General features: G+C 30.7%; 2 protein-coding genes across 2 annotated transcripts; one reads left to right on the top strand and one right to left on the bottom strand.

Moving 5' to 3' along the window:
* Positions 1–2,249: 2,249 nt before the first annotated feature.
* LOC123301231 (Meckel syndrome type 1 protein) lies at positions 2,250–8,453 on the bottom strand. The gene is made up of 6 exons (XM_044883966.1): positions 8,333–8,453; positions 7,421–7,649; positions 6,127–6,307; positions 5,890–6,045; positions 3,273–3,514; positions 2,250–2,486 (listed from the first exon to the last, which is right to left on the bottom strand). The coding sequence occupies exons 1-6, from the start codon at positions 8,365–8,367 to the stop codon at positions 2,250–2,252; spliced, it is 1,080 nt and encodes a 359-aa protein (XP_044739901.1). The 5' UTR covers positions 8,368–8,453.
* Positions 8,454–9,999: 1,546 nt separating this feature from the next.
* On the top strand, positions 10,000–16,986 carry LOC123300697 (rhomboid-related protein 2). Its single transcript, XM_044883318.1, has 4 exons — positions 10,000–10,104; positions 12,851–13,072; positions 14,976–15,671; positions 16,496–16,986. Exons 2-4 carry the CDS (start codon positions 12,983–12,985, stop codon positions 16,814–16,816), a joined length of 1,107 nt encoding a protein of 368 aa, XP_044739253.1. The 5' UTR covers positions 10,000–10,104; positions 12,851–12,982; the 3' UTR covers positions 16,817–16,986.
* The last annotated feature ends 1,251 nt before the right edge of the window (positions 16,987–18,237 follow it).

Raw genomic sequence — 18,237 nt, 5'->3', positions numbered from 1 at the left:
GCCTTATCTCACACACACCACAGTTTTCTGTGACTCTATAATTACATATGTACACTAAGTCTTGACTCGTTTATGTGACTTTGTGGGCATGTGAACGAAGAATCTTCCTATGGGACTCTGTATCTATGGTTAAATATCTCCTTTATACCATAAAAAAATAGAAGAAAGATTCAAATAAATATTTCATTATCCTCTACAGGTGTGCCATAATTTCAGCTCAAAGTCTAATGCAATAATACTTTCATGTATGACGCATTTCCTGTAATATTCCATTGAAACATTACTAAAAAATATACAGGATTTTAAATAATTAAGTTTGTTAGTTATTTTCACTTGTTTTTTTAAATAAATATTCTTGACTTTTAACCGATTATCGAACATTCAAGAAATTCATATTTTAGTATACAATATTGTGTATTAAATATGGCAACACTGTATTTTTCTGAAATGATAACAAAACACACACGCAGTTTGAAACAAAATATACACGAACTCGAATATACCGAAGTTTAACGAATCCCAATTCTGTTATAATGTATTTTTCGTTTCAATATTTATTATTAAGGCTATGTTTTTCTTGTTCGCATCAGCGTACAATGTATGTGACCACAAACGAGAAAAATTCTCAACAAATTATATACAACGTGACGGGACAAATGTATACCGATATTCTGTATATGTAATGCCTTGAGGACTTTAATATAATGGTGTTTATTTTTTAATGAAATTTGTACAAAAAAAATTTTATTAGAGTTTATGTGGAGTAAAATAAAGTTAATTTATTGGGATACTTTTCTATTTTAAAAGTACTCGAACAACTGTATGTATGTCGTAAGCTTTTATTAGTGAATATTATAAAGTCAGTCCTAAAGTTTTAAATAAATAACATTAAGTTCAAAGGAATAGTTTGTACGTACGTTAATTTGTTCCCTTTAAGAGGCATAATTTCGATATTTCATTCGGAAACAGTAAACAGGATGGTTTTGAAAGATTTCCACATAACTGTCAAAATAATTGGCCTTATTAAGAGTCGATACCGCAATTTATTTTATTTAAAAGCCCTTTCCATAGTTTTATTTTCCCGCAGTGAAGATAAATACAGTAAAATCTCGATAAGTTCAAAACTCAAAGAAGACGTCGAGTTTTTACTTTAAAAGTATTCAAAGACAGTTTAAAGGCTCATGTTTTCACTTAATGAGATTTCAAAAGCATTTAACCTCGTTAAATCGAAGTTCTACTATATTTAGCTTCACCAATGGAAAAACTCCTTAAGACTATCTTAATCTTAAATTATTCTTAAGATGTAACCTCATGATGAAGCTTGAAGCTGGCTTTGAGCGTCAAATTAGGGTTCCTCCTAGCTGAAAAAATATAATGCCCATCGTCAAAAAAAGTTAATCAATATCGACAGTCGATATTATCTCCAGATATTCATATTAAAAGTAATTCCCTAACCTCGTTTTTTACAAAACACTTGGTAATGTTAAATAGTTGAAGGTAAATTTATTTACTGTCAAAATCAATCCTGAGAATAAAAAGCTAAACTATGCATAGCTTTTTATTCAAGCGTCAGCATGAAAATACTTCTTTAGTATTCTTCCGGTTAGGGTTCTCTCACTGTTCCATGATATATCAAAAATTTCCTGACTTTTTTTAAAGCCTCATAATTATACGAGAAATACAGAAAGAAATATTCTATTTGCCTTAAATTCTGTGAATTTTCAATCGCACAGACTCCAGTTGAAAATATTTTTATCATTTTCTGGAGGGATATTGAAATTTTCAGACATTAAAAATCTTAAAGTTTTTGTGTAGGATTTCAAAGTTGTAAAGATAGCATCAGCTATCGCTTCTATCCAACTGCACCTGGATTTATCTTAACCGAGCACAGTTTGATGATCTAGTTGTGGTTATTCACAAATTGGAGTGTTATATGCCTTCTCTAAAGTCCCAATCATACGACACAACTCGGCGTGTTGTCATTTGAAACATCCTCCCATAATAACAACGAGTTAGTCCCTTTGTGTCAGATGACCTGATATCCAAACCAATTTGAATGTGTTCTTCAAAATATTCAATCTCAGGTCAAGATTGAAATCTTGCAGCCTCATGGGCCTTAAGTGCATCTCAAACTTAGGGGCATCTCAACAAGATCTAGTAATGAGGAAATTTTGGAATGCTGGAGAAAGGAGACACAATTTTTTCTAATTAAAAAATACAAATTATTTCTTTTATGCAAAAATTGTATTTTAATATAAAGTTTTTCGAGCTTCGTTCATTTGATCACGTGCTTTTTTAAAAGCTTTTAACACTTCATTAATACTTTTGATCACAGAATGTGTATGTAAAAAATGATCCTTTGCTTGCTCCACCGATTGTTGTTTCGCCTTAATAAATGCTTGAGAGTGATGTAAAACTTGAAATTTAATATCAATCATGCCAGTACCTTCGGTAATAACTCCAAATTTATTGATAGTCATGTCTTCCTAAAACAAATACCAAAATTTGTACCATTCGATTATCTGACCATACAGGAGCATTTCGAAACATACTGCAATAAAGAGCGGAAGAAAGTGTGTCCTGCAGTATTAAAAGTCACATGTTTGATTGAAATGAACTGCCAGGTTGTCTGCAAGTTAGCGCGCAACCTTGTTTTTCGATGGAAGGGGAAGCGTGTCCTTATTGATATCCATATAATTGAAAGCTTTCCTCATATCAGAAAGAATGACTTTTATGAATACAAGGATCTCTTAAGGAAATTGTTTGCCTTTAAAACCCTACCGAGCAAGTAAAAAGATCAGCTGTGGGTGGAAATACGAAAACTTTACTGCGGCTTAAAATATTACTTTAATGACCGATAACATACAAGAAGATTCTTCCGCAGCGAATAACTCGTCGGAAGGGTTCGACAGGCTGAATCAACTGAAGCAATTATTTCAGAATGAAGAACCTAATGTAATCAAATCACCTGCTGAGGTCACTTAATAATGTGAGTGTACTCGGTCATTAGAGGAAAACTCGAAAAAAAAATACTATCAACAGGACCATAACTTAGGGAGTTCGTTGAATAATAGGTAATCCAGAGAGCTTTAGTTTAGAATAATTCCAGTGATTTAAAATAAAATCGTTTGCAAGTTTTGAAGACTGTCAAAAAGATTCCATGGAATAATATAGATGTGCACTTATTAAGGTGATTCTTGAGATTATACAAAATTCTAGATCGAAGTATTTTCACAGTTATACTAGCTCAACGTATGCAATAAAATACAAACCTGATGATTTGTTGGTGTTCCAAGCCACGTAATATCATCTAATTCCGAACATCCACCGATAAAAAAGTGATGTAATTCACCCCAACGTGTCCGAGGTTTAATATAAATACATTGTAAACTACAATGTTGGGTCCCAAATTGATTAATTGGGATGGTTTTGTATGCGTAACCTTCAGTACGATACCGATTCCATGTGTCTTTGGAGATTATTTCAAAGTAAATTGTTGGACAGTGCAATAGTCCTGAAACAAAATAGTTTTAATACAAAATTTATTTAAATTTAATCTGTTTATGGAAAATTTAGTGCAATTCTATTGTTTTCTCATATAAAAAATAAAAATTTTGTATCAGAAAAATGCTGTGCGTAAGATTTTCAAGTTTTTGGCGGCAGAAAGTTATTTATATTTATTTTTGGAAGCAAGAATTTCCATTATTAAAAACCAAAATACTGTAGAAAATGGAGCATTTAAGATTGCAATTCTATGGAAAAGCATTACTTTCCCAGCTCAAAATGTCCGAATGAGTGTGTATAAAAAAGCCATATTTATTAGAAAGTTTACTTTTACATGCGTATTCGAAGAAGTTCGATCAAGCTAATTCTGCTGAAAAATCATTAAATTTGAGAAAATAGCCCTTGAGCCATATTTTTTAAGTTGAGTTGATACGCGTATGATATACAGACGTATGTAAATTACTCTGTATTAAATATGTGATAAATGGATAATTAATAATAATTTAAGACAGGGCTTCTTAAACTTTTGTAATTCACGACCCCGTTTATGATTGCGAGTTTCTTGACGACCCCATACAAATATAAAAGAAAAATAAATTAATATTTTTTGATGATTTATTTATTAGGTAGCAATATACATATACATATGAAAATATATAAGTTTAGAATTCGTTTTGAAACATACAAAAGTCTAAAATTAAAAATTGCACAAAAAATTATAAAATTGTACTTATTATAGTTTCAAAAATAAAAGTGGATTCTAACCGTCTTAATTCTCTCGAATATATTCAAGTAGTTGCGTGGTAAGTATTAAAGTATAAGTTAAAAATTTAATGAGATGGATGTGCCTGTTTTTTATTGCATAACAAATCAAATTTTGGTGGAATGTTTGAAACTGCTGGACGTAAGACCTCTTCAACATTTTTTATCGCTGAACGATATTGAGATTTAATATGTGTTAAAGCTGTTTCTTCAGCAATAATACCTAGAAATTTTGTTGATAATTATTTCTCGGGATTATTTCGGCTTTTAGAGATTAACAAAAATAAATTTATATTTTTTATTAATTCCAATAACATTTCATAATTCATAGTAAATGTTATTCAAGTTATTATAATACTCTTAATAGAAATGCAGGTACAAACAATCTTTCCGAACTAGAAGATTTTATGATATATTTATCTACGATAATTGTTATTTTATCTTTATAACAATAATTTTACAAGTTAAAAAACATTTTCTGTTAAATTGTATTTTTACCTCTCGCGACCCCAGAATTTTGCTACGCGACCCATAGTTTAAGAAGCCCTGATTTAAGATAGTGGTGCCCAAAGTATTAGTTATTTGAAATTACTAAATTGAACTTTATAACCATATAACCTTATATTTTGGGCTATTCTAAGCATTTTTTATCTAGTGACATTTTTTCCTGAAAGTCACCCTCAGTGATTGAAAAAAGACTATTTTTGATGAAAATATTTTAAACAATTTTTGCCCCTTGATATTTTTCAGCTCACCTAACCGTTTTTGAGATATGAGCGATATAAAAAACATTCACATTTTTAAGCTTGTCATCAACAAAATTGACAATTATTGTATGATTGTGATCAAATATTTGTTTTAAAAACGATTGAAATTTTATTTGAACTATTGTAAACACTTTTTGTGTCTTGTCATTTTTTACCTTCTCTCATCGTTTTCGAGATTTCTAAAGTATTGCAACCTTTTAGCCTTTATCCGGATTAATTTCTTAGATTAAAATGAGAATTACCAAATGTTAGAAAGTTTACCTTTCTCCATACTTTGCTTCAATATTTTGTAAGCAGCAGACTGCAGTATGTTACGAATTTTGGTGACCTGAGACTATTTTTGCCGAAGTTAAATAACGTAAATTTGGTGTTTAACCCTCGGCACAAAAAAGGGTGTTATAAGTTATACGTGTGCCTGCCTGTGGCATTGTAGTTCCTAACGGATGAAACGATTTTTATTTAGTTTTTTTTTGTTTGAAAGGTGACTTGATCGAGAGTATTTTTGGCTATGTTTTAAGAAAATCTGTTCAATTTGGAATGATTCCCAGAATATCGCATTTTCAACGTTTAAAAGCTTTACTCATCTCCACAACCCCTTCAAATTGCGATAGAGCTTTGGAAATTTGTAGCATCTTCAGATATCATCTTAGAAGTGCCTATTGGAGCACATTAGACAGCGCCTTCGCACTTTTTGTATATCAAAATATAATGTTTTCAAGGACTTTTATTTTATATCGGGGTTTTTCTTAAATCTTGAATATAATATTGATTATATGAGAAATTATGCGTGACATTTTACAAATGTCGTACCAATTGTGTTTTCAAGTGCGATGTTGACGATGTTTAAAGGACAAACCTAATGATTGATCAAAATTTTTATAGTTGTAAATAAAAGTCAATTGAAATGGATATCCAAACATTGCAACACTATCGTAAATATCATATTTATCCGTTCGGATTGTACGAGTTTTAGCTGATTGTGTAACACCAGATAATTTTAATTTATCGTCATCTAAAAAGTAACAACAAATAATTATACAATAAAAAATTAAATTTGTTACGGAATTAAAAATTTCTAATTTTGTAAATTTACCATGAATCCGCCAATTTTCTGGTAAATCAATGTAATATTGTATAAAAAGATTATCAGCTTCAAAATAATTTGCTGTTAATATTTCAATAAAAATATGAAAGTGTATCTCATTGTTTGGCGGGATATCGAATTTAATTTTTTGCAAATCTTTGGTTTTTAATAACGATTGTCGTTTTCGTAACTGAAAAACATAAAATTTTGTTAAAAATTTTAATCTACAACACTGCTATGCCCTGTTTTTTTTTTCGCCATTTTTTATTTGTAAGTAGGTACATATATTATGATATATTTATTATTTTTTACTTTTTTGGACGAAAATGATTTCTGATTCAAAAATTTATAAAGATTTGGCCATTTAATGTACAATTTTCCAGATATCGTATAAAATCTAATAAGAATAAAATTTCACAGCAATATCTCGAAAATTCTACATAAAATGGTCAAATAATCATATTACTTATTCTAGAGTAATAAATCTAGTTTATTTGACTATTAGACAAATATTTTCTAAGAAATTGCCTAAAATCGATTCGACAAATTGCTCTTCATTTGACATTCTTGGCGATATCTTAGAAACTATACGCCCAATTTACAAATTTTTCTCCATTTTTTCAAAGAAGAATATTGCAAAAAATCGAGAAGAAAATCATAAAATAATGGGTTGAATCTACAGGATTTTGATAATTAATTCGAAAAATTTCAGGGGGAAGGCTAATTTATTTAAAAAAAGGTTTCTTTCTTTGTAATAAAACAGAGAAAAGGAGTTTTTCGGTTCCAAAACGATTCGCATGACCTTCTGCACGCGGTTTTGGGATATTTTTTCTCTACATTGTTTTTTTTGGTAAATATCTCTGCTTTTATTGATCGGATTGAGGCTACTAAAAAAAAGAATGGTTTGTTATGAATTTGTGCATCGACCTTGTCTGCTATCGAACCCTGAACATAGTAAAATTACCTGAAAATCTCAAGAAAACCGCAGTAACCTCATATTTTCAACTTTTTCTGATATCTTTTCGAAAAATGAAGGAATTGAGTTGAAATTCTGGAAAAAAATGTAACTTATGATCATATTAAAGTGTGGTCAATTTTTGCTTTAGCTGTTTTTGCTCAATATTGCGTAGATTAAATGCGAATCCTAATAATCACGAAGTCAAAATTATTTGACGGCGCATGTCTATGGCCTTATTCATCATTTCCGTAGAAAAAATGGCACGTTGATACATAAAAGTTTCCCTAACTCCATAAAGACACCCTCATTTTGATTACCTGATTACCTATAACTGTTAAAACTTACATCTTGCTTTAATTGAAATTCCTTAAATCTAATTGTATCCGAAACTTGTTCCGAGGCATTTTCAATCCAATAATAATAAATATTTCGAGAATCATCATCAATTTCTAACATATACGGTTCATTTTTCGAAAAATCTGGATAAATAAATAAAGATGATCGTTTTGGATCCCATTTTATTTCACACAAAACAATTTCTTTCTTCACTTCAATTAAATTATTATCAGTTAATCTAAAACAAAAATATTTCAAAATTATTTAAAGCAAATTGATATACAGGGTGAACCATTTTAATCTATTATGGCTAACAGCTTGTCTTGTAGTTAACCAATAAAAAAATAACTTAAACAAAAGTTTCAGAGTTTAATGTGGGGGGGGGATCATATTCTGACATCATTTTAGACCTAGAACCCCGGGTTGCTTTAATAGTCAATTTAGATCCTAAATGGTAAAAGATAGAATAACACTTCGTCAGTCTTAATAACTTCGTCTGTGCTAATAAAGGTCGTTCAAGTCTAAGTCATGGACATAGGCAAAAGATCTCTATTGCCCTTGACAACGTTTGACTGAAGCATTTTTCTGTAGCTAGCGTGTTTTCTTTCGATTAAATGCAATAACATATTTTTTCGAAAGCTAACAGTTTTCAAAAAAATGTTTTAAATAAAAAATGTTAGTTTTTTATGACAATCAACTTTTTAATTTAAAGTGTTATTCTATCTCTTACCATTTTGGATCTAAATTGACTATTCAAGCAACCCGAAGAACTAGGTCCAATCTGAGGTCAAAACATGATGTCCCCCAATAAACTCTTCAACTTTTGTTTAAGTTACTTTTTGATGGATTAACTACAAAACGAACTATTAGCCAAAATAGATTAAAATGGTCCACCCTTTATACTCTTTTATAAAAAATTACCCTTTAGCATATTTTAAATCGGCCATAATATACATTTTTTGGAAGTTATTAAATGGATATGGATCTTCTTCATTTTTGGAAGGAGTTCTTGATTTTTTTCCAAAAATAGAACGTTTCTTTTTTTTAATATTCTCCTAAAAAAATTGCATACCAAGGTAAACCACTGTCTAAAAATTCTATACCGGGTGTTTTCATTTATTGCACACATATTTCCTTATACACATATAGCTTATACAAAATCGAATTAATTAAATACCCCTGGCTTTGTGGGTAAAATGTTCATATAAAAAGAATCATTAAATTTCCGTTACCTTGTTTGGAAAATAATTGTCATTATTACAATACGTGAAAATTCGTTGATTATTGACATTTCCATTTTTTAAAGTCTCATAATATTGTTTTTCTATTTCAGTTTCGCAATTTTTCTCATCCATAAACTTTCCAATTTCATTTTCACTAAATAATTTCTCTTGCCATGATATTACAATCTCTTCAATAACATTTCTATCGGAAAAATCATCAATGAAAGTTGTTCGACTTTCTTTTAATTTTACTCTACAACAAATATGCATTACAAAATTATTTGAAAATTTTATAAGGTTTTTGGAAATTATAAAAGGGCGTGAGCAATATGGAACCTTTTACGAAATTTTACCTCAAAATTTTTGGTGAAATCGGTAAATTTTGGCATAAAAAGATTATAAAAATTATTTTCAAGATAGAAAAAGGAAATTGCGGTAATACGAGTTGGGCTAGGTAGTTTGCATTAGGGAAGTTAATTCATACATCAGGTTATATACTACTTTTCTAATTCGAGCTACTGAAAAAGGCAAAACCGTTCTTATTCAATTCATATTATTCAATGTCCATCCTGAGAATAATTTTTATCATCAATTTTTGATCAAAATCGATGGATTCCACAAAAAAGGTTATTTCAAAATTGTGAAGAGGGAAAAAGCGAGTAGGAGGTTAATTCCAAAAAAGATCCATTCCAATTTTCGACATTAAACGATGATTAGTGAAATCGATATTCGGCTATGTTCGTTTTATTTTGTTAGGAATCAGCTTGAATATTTCAAATTTAATCTCTTTTAAAGATCCCGCGAACCGTAAAATTTTTTCGCAGTTTAGCTATTCTTCTAATGAATCAAATTTTTCTTTGAATCAAAAAGCTTTTATCAGCATCGTTCCATTCCAAAAAGTATGCATCGATATTTACGGTGAGCCCGGTGTTCTCACCAAATCTTAAATATACAAATTTTTCAAAATGACCCAGCATTAGAACTAGTTTTAAGCAGTAAGACTTATCAAAATACAAAATGATTACAGCAATTAAACCACAACAATTCGTTTTCTTTATTATTTCTAAGACTCAATCGTTTCAATATCTACAGGTCGTTATGTATCGTCATTAAAAAAAAATTAATATACAGATAGATACAAATAAAACTTTGCATTTAATATAAATAATTTACCTTATTTTAAAATTATCTATATTATCAGGACTCTTATACATTCCGGTATACATCATTAAGTAAAATTGTGGAAGGGATACACGATTATTCCGGGAAACCAATAATGACTTTACAAATGACTAATTGGAAACACCACCAAGGAGAAAAAAAACTTTCAAATTTGTTACAAAGATAAACTTTTTTTTAGTAATGTTTATACTTTTGTCAGTGCTGGTAATTTATTGTTAAGAAATTTTTTCGGAACGTTTTTGGTCTAAAATATGAATCACAATTATTAATTAATAACAATTAATCAAGGTATTTGTTAAATATTTTTAATATTTGGTTTAGAATTGTTTATTTATAAACTTATTTATCTTTAAAAATTGAAAATGACGTGTTGAAAGTATATAATTTACTGTTATATTTTAGTGCCTAACATTTTTTTAGTTGTTAAGTTGGTTGCTATGAGCAACCTGTATGTGTATTTTTAGAAACTGTTCACTTAAGGCTTGCCCATAAAAATTTAATACACACTTGCACAGTTAAAAATTCGGTTGCATCAATTTGAGGCAACAAAGTTAACACTTACTCGGCTTCAGACAACGTGTTAAACGTTCATCATGAATGAAAGATTTGGTAAAAATACAAAACACTTAAGTTTGTGTAACTTTAAAAACTGTTCACTTAAGGCATAAGCTAAAAGTAAATAATCATTTATAAGTTTACATTTTATAAAGCTTGCTTTAAATTTTTCTATGTGGCAATTTTTCTATGTTGTTGTTATACTAAGCTTCCTTACTTAATTCCGTCACTTTTTCGAATTTAAATTACTTAATTTTACTAGAACGCAGTTATGAACATCTACAGTAGAGATCTAATGATTTTTCCAATTCGACTTAGTCACTTATTAATTTGACTTATTGTTAGTCATTCACGTTTTTTTTAGATGAGTTAAAACCACAGTCGTATACGGGCTGTTTTTCTTATACATATACTTAAAATTCAAAAATATGTTTTAATGAAAAAAAAAAAATTAAAAAAGCCCATTTTGATTACGGGGACAAAAACAACCACAGCTAGGCCATTCGAGTGTGCTCGCTTAAAACATACTCAAGTTAAGAAGGGTGGTGGGGCGGACTCTTGACAGGACACTGTCAATTTAACTACTATCTTCATAACATGGGGATCTCTGATAGATCCATTTACGGTACTCTTCTTATGCTTTATTATTATTATTATAACCGATATAAATCAATGAATTAGAGCAGACTAGAAAAAAATTCGAGATTTGAACACTAGACTATTATTCGAGCGATCCCCTTTTTTATTGAGCGAAAGCTTTTTGATTAGTAGAAATAAACAACGTATTGAATTTATTTTTTACATTTTTAACCGATATGATTTAATAAATATTAGTAATTTAAAAAAAATAGTTATTATAACTTCGCAAACAATTTTTTAGGAATCGTTTATTTAAACTTTTAGAAATGCGCCACTTTTTGCGAAGCAATTATATATACAGTGAAACCTGTTTAAGGTAGTACCTACACGAAAGTGATATTCCAAGAATTTCTCAAAACTCAGAATATAAAATATTTAATTCATAATACACTTGCTGTTAAAATTAGAAGATGATTTACCATGCCATTCATGAGATATTAGCAATTAAAAGTGACGCAATTTGTACGTGTACATGGGAGAAGTGTATAAAAATACACAAATTTACAAATATTATATTTATTTACCAATGAATGACGTCCACCATCTCTATGAAAAACTAATATAATGTAGAATACTATATTTAGAAAATATATAAATAAAAATAAAAATTATTTACCATATAGTTTCGATAAAAAACTTAAATAAATAACTCGTTTTAGCGATAATTTTTGTGGAAAGCATATAAAAACTAATGGTAAACGTATATATCAAAGTATGTGTGTGTATACGTATAGAATATATAATTGTGAGTAACTACAGTCTTCTGAAAATAATATATGGTATATGTATAATAGTCATAGCACACTTAATGCACTGAATGATAGTATTAGTCCAAAACTTTTTGACTGGACGGTCGCGGAGGAACTACCTTAAGTGAGACATCAAGGGACCTGCAAATTTGATTCACTTATAGAGGTCCACTTACCCAAATATAAATAAATATCTGTCTCATTTACAGAGGGTCCAATTACCGGAACGTTTTTGATACGAAGTTGCTTAACCCATGTTAGCAAACACTGTTCAAGTTCAAGATATTCTGATAAACGTAGACGTTTTAGTTTTCTTTGCCCTTCACAACATTGTGGTTGAATATTATCTTTATTCAGAATTATTCTACAAAAAGTAGATTTTGATATGATAGCAAAATTAGTTAAGTGCGGAATTTGCGGGTAGAATAAAAATAGGTAAGGAAACAAACAAAACGATGTTATCTCAGTTCTCAGTTACAGAGGTTAATGCATATAAAATTCACTCGCTGTCTCAGTTATAGAGATAACTATGGCGATAAAATCGAAAGAACGAACCCCAGATATATAGGTTTTCTTCGCCCCACTTACAGAGCTAATTCTGCCCCAAAGTGTTGGGACCTCAGCATGAGTTCCAGTTATGGAGGTTTCTCACTTATCCAGGTCCCACTTAGCTAAGTTTCACTGTTTTCTTACTTTTTATTAACTTTCAATATTTGATTACTAAGATTGACTAAGATATTTTAATCAGAAGCAGATTAATGCGGTTTATATTAGGCGTGCAGCCATGCGAACTAATTACCTATATTTTTTTAAATTACGTAATAGTTAGGAGAAAATTACCTTTTACTGAAAAAGTAAAATTAAACGTCTTATCAAAATTTCAAGGAAAGATTATAGCATATATATTTCTACTAAGAAACCTTGTACCTGTCCTGTACACAAACAAAGGTCCTTTTTTATTTCGTAATATTTTCGGTAAAACGTTCTTGATAAGATTAAAAAAATAATTCTTATAATCTTTTATGAAATGAAATAAGTACCGCAATTTATTCATGATTCATTTTAAAAATTAAGTAATTTTACATTTTTAGTTGAATTGGCTATCGATTAGATAAGAGACAATGGTGATGTTTTATTAATTGGATTCTTCAATTTTATTATTTGTATCGAAATTTACTATGAACACTTAACTACGAATTGTGTTACAAGATTGAAAAACAACAATGTCGGGACAACAAAGGAGGCAAGATGTCGAACAAGGAACAATTCCATTACGGAATCGTGATGCATATTGGCGAACTGTTTTTGATAAAGTGAGTATTATATTGCATGCTGTTTATTATTGAAACTCTAATAACAAATAACTAGCCCGAAAAAAAAACGACTAAAATTGTACATTCATATTATGGAAATTTTATGAAAAGAGTGTTTAATTTTATTATGGATTGAATACGACCGAAACTTTAGTATGAATGAAACAAGACACGAGGATACAAATTAACTTGCGGAATAAAAGTAACGTTCCGTATTTCTGATTGTATTTTTTCTGATCCGGCAAATCTCTAAAGAATACCCAGACTTTCAAAAATTTGACACCCTTTTGTACGTGTATAAAAAGATCAAAGCTATGGTTTTTAAAGCATGGTCTGTGTTTTTGTTTTTCTTTAACCATATTTGATAAGATTGTAAAACAGGTTATGAAAGCTTTATCCGGGTATAAGCAAAGAACAGCGGTTAGAGTTTGATACTTGAGCGATACAACTAAATTATTATTTCTTCATATATCTCAGACCACTTTCGGAAATCAGAAGCCCTAGCGCTCTGATGAATATGTTGTTATTTCATGAGGAAATTTTCAAGTTTTAGTATGCCTCGACTCAGGTATTCTTATGAATGTTAGTCCCTTGGCGTAATTCTAACAAATTAAAGAATGGTTTTACAAAAGACATTCTGTCAGGATCTTCTAGTCAAGACTTTCCATTGCATGTCAATGATTCGGGTTGACCTTCTGATATTGTTTAAAGTACCCACTAAGTCGTTAATGGTGGAGTTAGTGTTTTTCTACTAATTTATAGATATGGTTCTAGATCCTAACACAAGAGTGTGGCTCGTTCCCGGGTAAGGTCTTCAATCGTTTTATTGATCTCGACTCCGCGTTCCTAATACACAAACCAAGATTCAGCTCATTTGAGAACCGAAAGAGATGTTATTTATCTAGGCCAGTGATTCTCAAGTGGATGGACCACCGGGGGTCCATATGAACGAAAAAAAGAATTAGGCGTCTGTGGGATGTAAACGGAGGTCCATGATAGTCGATCACATTTAAGCAGGTTGGAACTTTAATTTTAACTTTTCATTTATGGAATAACCCACACACAAAGATAGTTTTTTACTTAGTTTTTACCTGAAAACATAAAAAACAGACCGATGACGATTTCCCAACGAATTTTCCCAGTTTTTCAATTTGTCACAAACTGCCTGGAAGATTTCATTTTGAGTTACGTTCAACATTTAAAAGCCCTCTGAGGTAACATTGACGAAACGGGTGTGTCATTATATGAGGATCCGGTCGGAATAAGAACGAATGAAAAATTGAAGGTACACTTTAGAAACGGGTATCTGCTATTCTGGCTTCAAAAAGAAATACCTGTAACTTATCCCGCATTATGGAATATTGCCAGAAAGTATTTAATTGTTTTACCATCTTTGTATCTGGTAAGTTTCAGTGCGGTTACGCAACTCCTGGCACAAGAAACAATTAGGGCATAATAAACCTCAGTAAATTGGCACGAAATATTGACAATGGTTTATCTCACTCAAAAAACGTCTAAAATTAATAAATGTGTTTTTTCTTTTACACCTCACTACAGTTAGAAATGAGTCAAAACACATTTGAAGTTGATTAATTTTCAAAAATACTAGCTAACCAGGGGGTCTATACAAAAACATGGTAAGTGATCTGCGAGGCAAAAAAGTTTGGAGACCTCTGGTCTAGACAATTAGTATAGCCCAGTACAATTATAAAATCTCGCTTTTCAGTACAACCCACTTTCGCCATATTTGTCACTGGAAGTATGCATAAACCTCATATTCAGATAGATCCAATAACACTTTCGACAGCATGAATAATTTATGAAGTTTATAATGAAGTTTTAGGCTGTTAGTACCTACCTGAACATTAAATCAAAACATTAAATTGATCAAAATTTGTTTCAGTATGATCGAGATCACGATGGAAAAATATCCTACGATGAATTGCGTGCACTGGTGGAGAGTCGTGAATACGAGAACGAAATACCTGAACATGTTGTGCAAAAAATCATGACTTTCGCCGATCAAGATGGATCTGGATATCTAGATTTTCGTGAATTCCTAGATATGATCCATCATCCACAATTACAATCAGTATTTGGCCATTTAGTACAACGATACGTAAATTCTATGATACCTGGACGACGTCCACCCGTTTCAACTCGACCTGTAGATCATGTAGACGGTTTATACGAAGAAGAATACTCATGTTGGCCCCCACCGATTTGTATGGTTTTAATATCATTAATTGAAATTGCCCTGTTTATGTATGATAGTTTGGATCAAGGCGCAAATGTAACGGGAAAAGTGGCAAATATGTTAATTTATAATCCATATCGAAGATTCGAAGCATGGCGTTATTTTACATACATGTTTGTTCATATTGGACCGTTTCATTTAGTCGTAAATTTGTTGGTGCAATTGTTATTGGGCGTGCCATTGGAAATGGTACATAAATGGTGGCGTGTTATGCTCATTTATTTAGCTGGAGTTGCTGCTGGATCATTGGGTACATCGGTCACTGATCCAACAGTCTTTTTAGCTGGTGCTAGTGGAGGAGTTTATGCTTTAGTCACTGCGCATATTGCTACAATAATAATGGTAAGTTCTCATCGCGCTTGCTTAAACTTAAAATTTTGTCTCGATTTTATTACTAGATTAATCAAAATCCAAAAGACACGAAAAACTAGTTCATTTGACCATTAGACAAGAATTTTCTAAGAAATTGCCTGATTTCGATCCGGGAAACCATTTTTGTATGGGATTTAGAACAATATCTCAGATATTGGGGAAAAATTAGCTTATACACTGAGTTTATCGAAATTAGAGACTATGGGGGCCTCAGGAACCACCCAAGATTCCATGTTAATTTCCAAATTAAAAACAAATATTTATTTGGTTGAACTGACACAACATTCATTTGAAAAAATAGCAAACAGCTTTTTGTTTCGTAATTAGATAAAACTTGGTACATAGGATATTTATTTTAACCCAAAAAAATACAAAAATCGAGTTCATTTGGTAATTGGTCGAGTATTTTCTAGGATAATGCACGAAATCTATTCGAGAGATCAATCTACGTATGGGTCTCAAAAATATGAGACCGATATCTCAAAACTATGCATACAATCAACAGGTGAATGCTTTTTTTATTTGTTGCACCAAAATTTCCATATGTACTAAAGTTTTATGAAGGCAAATTGTTCTGGATTTTTTTGAAATATTGAAAAAATCGAAAATAAGAAACATAACTTTTGTTTTGTAATTTGATAAAACTCGATATGAGTAATTATGATCCAAAAAATACAAAAAATCAGGTTTATTTTACCATTAGAAATCAAGAATCTTATATTTTTGATCAGGCGATTTATTTTAAATAAAATTTAAAAACGGCAATAGACTTTATTTAATGATTTTGTTTACAGAATTGGGCCCAAATGGAATTTGCAATATATCAATTACTCATATTTTTAATAATTACAATTAGTGATTTGGGTACAGCAATTTATAATCGTTATATAATTTCCAAGGATGAAAGTATTGGCTATACAGCTCACTTATGTGGAGCAATCGCCGGATTATTAGTTGGTATAAATGTATTACGTAATTTGGAAGTACGAAGTTGGGAGAAGAAATTATGGTGGATATGTTTAATATTATATGTGGGATGTATGGCTGCCTTAATCATATGGAATGTTGCGTTCCCCAATTATTTCCCTCCATCCAGACCTGGTTCATCGTTTTAATACTTATACATCACATACCTACCTGCATGCACAAACGCGCAAAATATGGTGCCTTTTTATCGAAAGCCGTTTTATATTACTCAAGAGAATTTTTTGGTCCTCTTTGCGGGCTTCTATTATGGCCTTAATTTTGTTTACATAAAGACATTTTTATTTATTTATTATTATATTTTGATACTTAATTATTTTTAATAAAGACGTTTTTTGTGGTTAAAATGAAGTTTTGTAAACAATTAAGTTTAAAAAAAACCAAACTTGGGTTAGATTAGATTATACAGTGTGGTCCAAATTATAACAGTAAGATTTCATCAAATAGCAGATAACGTTAAAATAATGACAATTTCTCAATACATTTATAGTTGGGGAAGAGTTCTTTTCTAAATACAGAGTGTTGAAATTTTGGAACAAAAAGGATATTTTTGTGATTATTGCCTAAAAGCCTGCTTACAAAAATTGAAAATTTGACAGGATGAGCTTATAATAATAATAAAACTGTCACCCGAAGGCGTGACGTCTCCGGGTTAGAGATGCTATTTTAAGCAGAGGAAGCTATACGATTCTGTTAAGGCCTGGCGCCACGCAGAAAACCCACACCTTCTCCGCCGGGATTTCTCCCAGGATTGATGTATTCAATTGGGTTGAATTCAATTCAGGATTGATGTATGGAGGGTTTCATCGTCCTATAAACAAGCCCTACAAGGAGGATCATCAGAGATCCCCATGTTATTAAGATAGTTCAATGAAGAAAGTCCCAGTAATCAAGTTGAGTTTATCATAGCTATTTCTTGATTCGGTAAATTACGGAACATCTTGCTATGGGAATGACAGGATGAAAAAAGCGTTTAACACGACCACTCTCGTACCTGCTTTATTCCCTTTAACGCCAGAGTTGCCCGGTGCCTAGATCAGTCTGACTGTGTTATTCAGTACTAGGCAATTCAGTTCCTCAAAGCATTCATAGACTATTCTCGATTGAAATCTTGACGCCTCAAGAACCCGAAGAGCGGCCTGGCTGAGAATATACTGATATGTACCCCATTGTAACTTTTGGTGTTACAGATCTGGGTATCGAAAATTCTTCATGATTTAAGATTATGTTGATAAATTACGAAAACCATCGGTTGAGATTGTGTGTACCATCACTCCCTTTCGAAAAAAAACACCTCTAGCGCTACTTACTTGGTAATACCATAAAATTATGCAATGCTATATGCTTGAGACATTTTGTTTCAAATTTCGATTATTTCTACACATTCTCTCCACTTTCTAAAATAAGAAATTTCATAAACTACACTTACAAATTATCTTTTCTGAAATATTTAGAAAATTTATAATATATTTATTTATTAATTACTTTTATAATAAATATACAATTATCAATATTTAATAAAATATATATTATATTAATTACAAATATCCTG

The sequence above is a fragment of the Chrysoperla carnea genome, chromosome 5 (genome assembly GCF_905475395.1).
Source record: "Chrysoperla carnea chromosome 5, inChrCarn1.1, whole genome shotgun sequence".
Classification (NCBI taxonomy): domain Eukaryota; kingdom Metazoa; phylum Arthropoda; class Insecta; order Neuroptera; family Chrysopidae; genus Chrysoperla; species Chrysoperla carnea.
This window is presented reverse-complemented; position numbering and strand designations above follow the sequence as displayed.